The sequence below is a fragment of the Gymnoscopelus braueri genome, assembly GCF_963280865.1.
Source record: "Gymnoscopelus braueri genome assembly, chromosome: 6".
NCBI lineage: Eukaryota > Metazoa > Chordata > Actinopteri > Myctophiformes > Myctophidae > Gymnoscopelus > Gymnoscopelus braueri.
Genome location: NC_137607.1, coordinates 57,382,189 through 57,393,425, shown reverse-complemented (window position 1 = coordinate 57,393,425; position 11,237 = coordinate 57,382,189). Strand labels below are relative to the sequence as shown.

Sequence of the window (11,237 nt, the reverse complement as noted above, 5' to 3'; positions counted from 1 at the left end):
ACCGACGCAATGTTAGTTTTTTCTCTGTTAGTTTTTTCTCTACTACGATTCATTGTAGAGTCTCATGATAGTCAAACATGCGCTGAAAATTCCTGCGAGCCTGCCGTTAATGGCGAACGATTTAACACTGGTTGCTTGTTTCCAGAATCTGGCAACACGAGTTGCCAGGTTCTGGAAAGAAACAGGCATCCAGTGTTAAATCGTTCGCCATTAACGGCAGGCTCGCAGGAATTTTCAGCGCATGTTTGACTATCATGAGACTCTACAATGAATCGTAGTAGAGAAAAAAATAACATTGCATCGGTTATAATAGACGAACTTCACTAACCCACGCGCTCCCATTATAACAACGGAGGGTGTTTAAAAAATGACGACAGGGGAATATATGGAAAAAAAGAACGCCACTTTTTACGTCGCTAGGTGAGTAACGAGACATGAAAGATAACACTTAATTTGTCCGGAATTCTCCTTTAATTCTTTCCACTGTGACGCAAAGGGATGGATGAGGTAGAGAGTGACTGACTAACACACACAGAGAGAGAGGGAGCGAGAGAGATCAATGTTGAATGGGTCGCTGTGTCTGTATTAAGTAAATGTACTCAGCTACTTTCCACCACTGTAAGTGCAGTGTTGATTTACAACTCTGACAGAATCTTTGGTAGGAAACAATCTTTGTAGAATGTTTCCAGAGTGTCAATGTTTCTAGCCCATGTTGGGTCTTTCAGCACTGGCAGGATGACGAGGTCACCAAGGGTCCAAACTACCAGGTGACAAGTGTTGGCCCCGGTCAGGTGTAGGTTACCCTGTATCTGATGCCAGTAGGGATGATTTTCTTTTAGTGTCAGGGAACCAGTCACTGCATCCAATTGCAGAAAGAAGTCTCTTCTCTCTGCTGCCTGCTGGACAGTCTTGGTTTTGGCTGACCAGGGACATTTCACCTAGAGGTGGGTGATATGGCAAACATATCACCATTTTGTGGGTAAAGGCAAGTAATAGACCAGCTAGAATAGTGTGTTAAGTTCAGAAAATGTCGCAATTTTATTGTAATGCTGCCTTAAGACAACACTTATGCCACATATTGACATCCAGAATCTAAGATATCTAGTCTCATATCACGATCTTGATATATTGCTGCTCTATACTAAAGTGCTGGGCCATATGACTAAATCAATATACCCTATAAGCCGCGACTTTTTTCCCATTTTTCGACCCTGCGGCTTATATAACGGTGCGGCTTATCTATGGATTTTTACAGCTAACGGCCACTAGGCGACCTCCTAAATCTATGGATTTTACACCCACGGCTTATAGTCCAGTGCGGCTTATATATGTACAAATCATTCAATTTAGCTGCTGCGGCTTATATTCAGGTGCGGCTTATAGTGCGAAAATTACGGTAGATTGAAAATAGCAGATCTACAAGCTCACAACACGATGCGACACATGAGCTTGTAGATTGGCTATTTTCACATTGTTTTTACACCACCATTGTAGAATGAAATATAATACAGGGTTTATTTCGTCGATTATACAAAATTATTTTTTTAAATGTTGATTCATGGATATAAGAAAAGAAAAAAAGAAATTAAATCAAATATTCAATATTTGAGATTAGGGTCAGTTATTGGTTCCTAATTTCTGTTTCAGTTTATTTTCGATTAATTGCTAGTATATTGTATATTAACCAAATATAACTTTACCTCGATAATGCAATCGGCCGACACTGTGCCATCTGGAGATCCACCGAGCAGGCCACTGTCAGACAGGAACACCCCCCTCTCCTGGATAACAACACCTGTTTGCTCTGTGTATTGCTGCTTTGCCTTTGGCTCGTGGGTGATTCCCCAATCACATGCCTTGAGAAGGGTAGGGGGGAAGAACATATCACTCACTTAGTCTTAATAAGTTACCTTTTAGAGACAATGAAACCTTCCGTTTAAATCATTATTACAGAATAACTTACTTTAGACCCTTCTTTGAGGTTGTACTGGCCAAGCAGGGTTTTGAATAAGGAAGGAGGGTATGACTTCCGCTTGACTGCTGCCAAGACCAAACCAAAGTTGCTAGCTGTGATCCGTTTCTTGCGATAAGCCATCCTGTTATGAAGACACCCAAAATAAGATAGAGTTCACTTAGACAAGCAAAGCATCCTATGTCTATGATGTATTATAAACATACGTATGAAGCATTATTATGTGCTTATAAGCAGTATAATTATAAGCACTCATAAATACTCAATGTTTTTAACAATAATCATACTGCTACTCAAAAATAGCAGAAAAAAATGGGAAAAATCTCCATGCTTGGTAAATTTTCATTTTTTAAATCCCCTCTTCTGGGGGTCCCTGGTACAAAACATTTTCAGATTGGGGGTCCATGGTCAAATACAATTTGGGGGTTCTTGACACAAAACAAATTACACAGATTCTTTCCCGGATTGAAGGGAAAGAACATACAGGCTTTCCAGGTCCGTGAGCCAGGACCCCAAATACAGGGTAATGTGTATCAACTGGGGGGATTAATTCTCATAGTGATTTTTGGGTAGGTATACACCCCTAGTGCTAGGAAAATGTGATAGCATTGCATCTGTGGTAGCTTTCTGTGTGTGATCCTTTTATAACCACATGCCAAAACAGTTTTCAAAATCCGAATGAAGCAGTCTACTTCCAAATGATGGTTCTCTCTCATTATTGACCCTCTCTCTTTGAAAAATTGTTGGGATAAAGCTCCGACTATATATTGTTCAAAAAGGTTAAAATTAACATCTCTAGATTTTGTTTTCTATTACAGGCAGTGACAACATAGTGAATACATACAGTATGACATAAGATGTACTTCGGTTTTCATGAAATAAATAATTTACTGATGGTAATTTCACTAATTCAACCACATTTCTTGAACCCTAAAACCTAGGGTTAGACACCAAAACCACCTTTCTAGGTTGAACAGTGTCCTAAATCCATTTAAGCTCCTGGCAAACTTATTGGACGCCATCTTGAAAATGATGGCTTTGCGATACATATCATTTCCTAGATTTTTTTGTATGTTTTTAAGCATGCCTAGGAGGTACCGGAACCAATTGAAAAACTTTTTGTATAATGTTTTTGGGGGGGCTAAGTAGTATGTTTTCATATATTGACCCATGTAATTTTCGCCTAGTGTTATAAAATAAAATGCATGATAGCACCCATAAAGCTACCATTGGTGCAATGCTATCAGATATTTTCTAACTCTAGACATAGACCGGGAGCCAGGCCCAGCCCTCAGGATGTTCTCTGCTAACTTTTTTTCACTATTATTTCCTGTTTGCATATACCTTGGGCCATCACAAGTTCATACTGAACACCACCAACTCGGGGCCGTTTGGTCTCAGGGGCCCCAAAACCCCTTTTTGGGGCGAAATTCATGTTAATGGCAATATTAATTTACTAAAATTACATAAATTGTCTTACACATATGAAATTCGGCATGGACTATCCTGACACATAGGGGTAAGTAGCAAAATAGGATTCTGGTGCTTGCTACCATTGTATTTTTAAATATGACCTACAACATCCCCAGAAACACACACAAAAAAACTGTCTGCTTGACAAATAACAACAAAGATGATTATTTTCCAGCACTTTATGGTGAATATCACTGCCTCACTTGTATATAGAAAACCTCCCATGTCCCTAAGCTTCAATTTGAGCCCAAGATGACCTTTGTATCTTGAAAATTACTCTTTCTGTAGCCAAAATTCTGCACTATACATCAAATCGGAGAAAATTTAATATTCAGTCATAGTAGAGGCCTTAGGAGGGGTCCACGTGCGATTGCTTATTATCTATTTTTCTAGTTTGTATTTTTGGCATCCAGGACCTCTAATATAGGGATTTTGATCATCCCAAGAAAAAAAGTGTGTTTTTTTCAATGTTTTATTACCCCTATGAGACCTGCGGGATTGCTGGCTGGAACGCCGGCGAGACTGTCTTTCGGAGACTGTGGCACGCTCAAATTTAGACGTAGCCCAAAGATAGAGATATCCTTTGATTCTAGACAACCTCAGGTTTCCAATGGGACCAACCTTGTCATGCTAGAACACATTTTGGCGAGGGAAAAATAGCCATCACCACTTTCCAAATCTCATTCAGTTTTGGGCAAGAACCATTTTGCATATGTATATTTGTACTGCGTATTCTGCCTATTTTAAAAAGACCACTGTACTGTATCTATAGCTGTATGAGACCACTGTACTGTATCTATTGCTGATATGAGACCACTGTACTGTATTTGGACCACTGTACTGCATCTATAGCTGTATGAGACCATGACTGTATTGCATCTAGACCACTGTGCTGCATCTATATCCCACTGTACTGCGCATATATAGACCATTGTACAGCATCTTGAGACCACTGTACTGCATCTATAGACCATTATACTACATCTTAAGACCACTGTACTGCATCTAGAGACCATTATACTACATCTTAAGACCACTGTACTGCATCTAGAGACCACTGCACTGGATCTATAGCTGTATGAGACTACTGTACTGCATCTATAGACTAACTACTGTATCTATAGACCACAGTAGTGCATCTGTAGACCACTATACTGCATCTGTAGACCGTTGTCGTGATCTGTAGACCACCACAGTGCATCTGTAGACCACGCTAGTGCATCTGTAGACCACTGTAGTGCATCTGTAGACCACTATACTACATCTGTAGACCACTGTTGTGATCTGTAGACCACTCAACTGCATATGTAGACCACTGTGGGGCATCTATAGACCACTCTAGTGCATCTATAGACCACTGTAGTGCATCTATAGACAACTGTAGTGCATCTGTGGACCAATGTACTGCATCTACCGAGTCTTTGCGGCGACCGCCCCCCACTGAGGGCAAGCTGTTCCAGAGCCTGGCCCCCCCCCAGGCTCTGTAAACCACTGGACCATTGGTCTATAGATGCAGTACAATGGTTTATAGATGCAGTACAGTGGTTTATAGATTCAGTACAGTGGGATATAGATGCAGCACAGTGGTCTAGATGCAATACAGTTATGGTCTCATACAGCTATAGATGCAGTACAGTGGTCTCATATAGCAATAGATGCAGTACAGTGGTCTCATACAGCTATAGATGCAGTACAGTGGTCTAGATACAGTACAGTGGTCTCATATCAGCAATAGATTAAGTACAGTGGTCTCATACAGCTATAGATACATCCTATGGATGCCAAAAATCCAAACTAGAAAAATAAATAAATAAGCAATCGTGCGTGGACCCCTCCTAGGGCCAGTGATGTGTTGTGTACGCAGTATGGCCTGCAGATTTTTTTCGTCGCCACCGTATACATCCAAAAACGGTTCGAAACGGCGTATCTGATACGTTGATACGCATCTGATACGCTGCACCCAGGAGTGGCTGGGCTGGGGGGCAGCAATACAAACAGCAAGAATGTGGTCTGACTGTCTGACTAGTCTAACTCTGAGGTGAAGCCGTGAAGGCTTATCGCTTATCGTTCTTGGGGTGATAATTAATGGCTACTGGTGAAGGAATTCACATATTTTAACGACCTGCCATTCACTTCATTGAACGTAGGTCACTGAATTGAGTACTTCATTAGTATTCAAATTGCGCGTCATAGCACAGCAAAATCCTGAATCTTCAATACAGTTTGTGTCTTCAATGCCAAGTTAATACTATTCTGTAATAGATACAGAATGGCTCGCTGTTAACACTGCTATAATTATATCTGATAAGCCTAACCAGCATTTGTTTATAACAATGCTTGCAGTTGCACTTCTATGGTAATAATAAAATGTAAAAAAAAATGCATGTAAGGCTAAAAGCAGCTCCGAAGTGGTTGAGTTACAGGTTGATTAACATTAGAAACAGTAGAAAATCAGTATAAAGCATATTGTAAGTGTACTCAGTGTTACTGTGAAACTGGGCCTGAGTGGGCCTGGCCGAGTTTGCGGGGCAGAAACGCGCGCGGAGCGCGAGCAATTTTTTTACATTCATTAATTATACACGCGTGCGTGCCGTGCGTGTGGGAGGAACTAGGGGGGGAATTGTTATAGTATACCCTCCAAACAAATCTAGAACACCACTGCCTAGGGCCTCTACTACATGACTGAATATTCAATTTTGAGGTATAGTGCAGAATTTTGGCTACAGAAAAAGTAATCTTCAAGATACAAAGGTCATCTTGGGCTCAAATTGAAGCTTATGGACATGGGAAGTTTTGTATATACAAGTGAGGCAGTGATATTCACCATAAAGTGCTGGAAAATAATCATCTTTGTTGTTATTTGTCAAGCGGACAGTATTTTCTTTGTGTTTCTGGGGATGTTAGGTCATATTTAAAAATACAATGGTAGCAAGCACCAGAATCCTATTTAGCTACTTACCCCTATCTGTCAGGATACTCCATGCCGAATTTCATATGTGTAAGAGAATTTATGTAATTTTAGTAAATTAATATTGCCATTAACATGAATTTCGCCCCAAAAAGGGGTTTTGGGGCCCCTGAGACCAAACAGCCCCGAGTTGGGGGTGTTCAGTATGAACTTGTGATGGCCCAAGGTATATGCAAACAGGAAATAATAGTGAAAAAAAGTTAGCAGAGAACATTGTGAGGGCTGGGCCTGGCTCCCGGTCTAACATGCATACCTTGACAAAAATCACTATGAGCATTAATCCCCTCAGATGATAATGACCAACCCCCCTGGCTCACGGACTTTAAATGGGGTAACTTAAAGTACCCAACAATCATTTATAGTGACTAGTACTACCACACTATAATGCATTGTCATAGTGATTATAATGCAATATCCAAAAATGTTAATGTATTACAACTATGAGCATTATGATACACTATGATCCTGGTCATATTACTGGTCAGTGAGTGACCAGTAATTATGAAGTATTATGATATGTGTCATTATAAAAGGCATTATGATTACATTATGAGTATTTATGAGTGTTATAAGTTTCTTTTATTTAGCTTCATAAGTACAATGGTGTGGTTTGTCTTGGACCTCCTGGGCCAGGCAGAACCATCATGAGGGCCGATTCTGGCCTCTGGGTCACAAAATGCCCATGTCTGTCTTGTTTAACAATAGACAGCGTCACATGTAAACCTGACTGACCTTATAGTTTCTTTACAAAGTTTAAGAAAATTTGAGGAGTTTAGTATTGTATTGTTACCATAATTCGTTCTTAGATTGGAAAACTGTGGCTCTCTCGATCTGCTGCTTCTCCTCCTCAGTGACAGCAAGGGATGACACCACATGCAGAGCCTTGTCCTCAGCTTCGGCATACCCTGCACTGGTCACCAGCCAGTCCCATGTCTTAATAGGGAGTGTCTAGATTAAAGTTAAGCACACAGTGTCAGAGATATATTATCATTTTGACCCAAGGAATTCGTTAAAGTGGTTATTATAAAGATTCAAGCACATCTTGACTCTACTTCAGGACTAGACTGCCCCAACGCTCCTGATTTCGTGTATAGAGGGGCGGGTGTAAAGAGCCGGCGAGAGATTGCGGCTGATCCCATTGGTTCACCGATCTGTCCGTCAACCCCCGCCCCGTTAACACAACATTACGAGCGACGCCCACTGCACTCTGGTTGGTTGGGAAGTGAAACACTTCCTCATACCGAGTACACCGACTCGATGGGCCAGGCTTTTATTTTTTAGCAACACTAAACAATAAAAGCCTGGAGATCGAGGCTACTTCAGGACAGAAACAGCAAAAAAAAATGCAGAAAACAATGATCACATCTATATTTCTCTTTGTACTAAACTTTTAAGGTGCATTCTTTTTGACCACATGTTTTTTAGGACCTTTGTGGTGTCTAGTTAAGATTTAATCTTGTTGCCCTGGTCAAATAATGGCCCATGGGGTTCATTTGGTGACCATTTTAAATCGATGTCCACAGGAGTGGCGTTTTCATATCTGAACCAGACAACGTACAAAGACAAATAAACCCACTTTTTCATAGAATGTTTACACCAGGAATCTAATGGAAAGGTCACTGACATGGTGCAACCATTCTTTTTTGGTGAAAAACACACAAATATCAAATTCTGGCTTATATTTAGGCATAATATAACTTTCTTAAATAATCAAAACACAATTTCACTGATCAGTATCATCCATCTCATCATCAAACTCCACCTCATCCTCTTCCCTCTCATCATCATCATCACTGATGACACCAGCAGCCAACAGGTCAATGAGAGATGTTGGCAACAAGACCAGACAGGCTCTAAAATCACTCCTTCCGTCTTCTGCCACCCCTGACCATCATCATAGGATTTAGGCCTCCAAAAGATTGGCTCAGCTGCTCGCTTGTAACAGGTCACTCTATAGTTCACCCACTGGATGTGGGGGATGAGTGTGTCCTGGCATGGGGGCAGGCGAGCTGGTCCACGCCTCAGCCTCTACTGCGCCTTGATGGAATCAAGACCACTCTTGATTCCTTCAAGGCGCAGTAGAGGCTGAGGCGTGGACTTTCAGAGAAATTCATAGTGCAAGGTCAAGCCACCAGGAAACCCCAGGACTTTAAGTTCTTTCTGGGCAATGAGGAAAATAAGCGACAGTTCTGCCAGTTGATGCTCAAGGTCTGGGGGAGTAAGGAGGCAGCATCCCGGCTGGCAAAATGTGAAACGGCTGCTCTCATCGTGGAAGGAACAGCTCATAAACTTGTGGCATTAGATTGAGAAGTGAGTTGATTGATCAATACACAATAGAGTTCTTGTGTTAGCAGATTTGCCAAGAATGATTGTTGATGTTGATGACGACATCAACCTGCTCATCTACCTTGACACTGGCACAGGCAGGCACTGTCAGCTGGTAAATGTCACAGAGCTAGCAACCTCTCTTGGGCAGCCATACCATAGCACCCTGCTTGGGTACTATGTATTCAGTGGTCAGGGCTGTACTAGTTCCTTCAAGGGCAAGTGGCACCACTCAAAAAGCTTCAGAAGAACCCAAAATTTCAAAAGGCTTTCAGGTTGGTGCATGATCATCCTAACAATATTAAATGATGATGATGATAAGAGGGAAGAGGTTGAGATGAATGATACTGATCAGTGAAATTAGGTTTTGATTATTTAAGAAAGTTATATTATGCCTATATGTAAGCCAGAATTTGATATTTGTGTGTTTTTCACCAATAAAGAATGGTTGTACTATGTCAGTGACCTTTCCATTAAATTCCTGGTGTAAACATTCTATGAAAAAGTGGGTTTATTTGTCTTTGTACGTTGTCTGGTTCAAGAGTTATAGTATTATCTGTTATCATGTTATGGTTTGGGTTGGGGGTAGGTATAAGAAAGGGTTGAAAATAAACCCCATGGGTCATTAGTTGACCAGGGCAACAAGAAGAAATCATAACTAGACACCTTTACGGTCCTAAAAAAACAAGTTACAGAGATGTGTTTTTGGGGTGCTCACCGAGCCTCTAAACTGCCCTACTAAAATTATGAGAAATTAAACCTTTAACATTGTACAGAATTATTGAGTGTGGTGGGATGATTTGACAACCTAGCTGGATTGTCACTGGGGGCCAAATCAAATTACAAAAGACACAAGTCCTACCTGAGGTGTTTCTGGACTCAGGACCCACCCCATCCCTGTAAAACGGTGAAGCTGTGACAAGGATGCCACGGTCCAGTCCATGACCTCCTGGGTTACAGGTCCTTTGATTCCAGCTGAAATAATAGTATACAAAGCATAGTGACATTAATAATAAAGTAATTGAGACCATGTCAAGTGAAAATACTAAATCAAAATAGTCCCCAAAATAGTACACCTTTAAGCTTAACATCAATGTTTTAATGCTTCATAAAATCACTGACTGGCCAACTAAGAAAGGACCCTGTGTACACTACAAAAATGATGCAAATTAACGTTAATTACTTACCTAGTGATGTGGAGGGTGTCATCACAGACACTCTCTTGGCAACAATCTCGTCAGATTTCGGTGTCTTTGCCCTCTTCCACACACATTCCACGTCTGTACGGGACACATTTTTCTCCACCCAAATCAGCAATGCTGCCATATGATGGCATTTGTCTTTGCCAATTGGGCACTGGCAGGTGCTGTACTTCACTGTCTGACTTTCTACATGCACCTGTATTCAAAACAACTTAGACCTCACACCAACCCTAACATGTCTAAGACATCGCAGTGCTGTTTATATTAGCCTACCATACATCTGCAACTAGCTAACATTAGCTAACAGCCCAGGGGGTGGCTTTTTCGTTTTATCCAGAACATGTGTTCCCTGGCTTTTCATGTGGCATATATATATGGCACATGAAAAGCCAGCGAACGTGGCATATAATGTTATAAACCTGAACATGATATGAAAATTGAACGTGGCATATAACGTTAAAATCCAGATCATGGCACATTTAAAGCTAGCCTTGGATCAAGACTGTCATAGATTTATTTTATCGAGTAAAATAGATCTATGACAGTCTTCATCCAAGGCTAATATAAAGCCAGGGAACGTGGCATATAACATTAAAAGCCAGAATGCCTAAACATTACCTAGCTATGCTAGCCAACTCACCTCGACCTCGTATATTTTCTTTTTCATGGACGCTTGGACTTTACCTTTTATTATACCCCCTGGGAGAACACTTACGTTGATAACTCTATCGGAGTTAAACGCATTAAGACCCTTTTTAACCCTCAATGGATCCTCTCTAAAAAAGGAGGTTATCGTAAAAAGATCCACGCGCTCCGACATGTTTGTTTACAATGAGCAGTGGATGGAGGCTGGTGCCTTAGGGACCCGGACGTGACGTTGGACTACAAAATGACGTCAGACTTAACAACCGAATAAGGCAGACCGCTGCTGCCCCTAGTGGTACAGAGTGGAAATCACACAAGCCCTGCGTGACACGCGTGAAATGGCAAAAGAAAAACGACAAGGTGAGTAGGCACCAACTGCAGCTTCTTGCTCCACAAGTCTGCAGTATGTATTAATAGAGGAATTATTCACAATTGGACTAAAGATGCTCGTAGGCTTAAAGGGTGTAACGTTACTAGTTTCATGAACAGAAGGTTGATCTTGATCTACCAAATTACGTGAATAAAACAGTTTCAGTTTAATTTTACAAAAACACTTGAATAAGTCAACTCTTGCATCAAATTGTCTATCCACCGGAGTGGGGACAAATGAAAGACCTTTAGTTTAGACAGAACAGAGATATAAAGAGTGTGC

At 41.0% G+C, this 11,237-nt stretch overlaps 1 protein-coding gene across 1 annotated transcript; it reads right to left on the bottom strand.

The window, feature by feature from the left end:
* Positions 1 to 591: 591 nt before the first annotated feature.
* On the bottom strand, positions 592 to 10,102 carry LOC308087450 (uncharacterized protein). Its single transcript, XM_080431306.1, has 6 exons — positions 9,926 to 10,102; positions 9,601 to 9,713; positions 7,204 to 7,361; positions 1,964 to 2,096; positions 1,701 to 1,856; positions 592 to 938 (listed from the first exon to the last, which is right to left on the bottom strand). The coding sequence occupies exons 1-6, from the start codon at positions 10,062 to 10,064 to the stop codon at positions 636 to 638; spliced, it is 1,002 nt and encodes a 333-aa protein (XP_080287432.1). The 5' UTR covers positions 10,065 to 10,102; the 3' UTR covers positions 592 to 635.
* Positions 10,103 to 11,237: the final 1,135 nt, after the last annotated feature.

Coding starts and splice junctions, on each gene's coding strand:
- LOC308087450 (XM_080431306.1), bottom strand. CDS start 10,064: ATGGCAGCATTGCTGATTTGGGTGGAGAAAAATGTGTCCCGTACAGAC. Junction 1,857..1,963: donor ACCTCAAAGAAGGGTCTAAA/GTAAGTTATTCT, acceptor ACCCTTCTCAAG/GCATGTGATTGGGGAATCAC. Junction 939..1,700: donor CGGCCGATTGCATTATCGAG/GTAAAGTTATAT, acceptor ACCCACCTCTAG/GTGAAATGTCCCTGGTCAGC.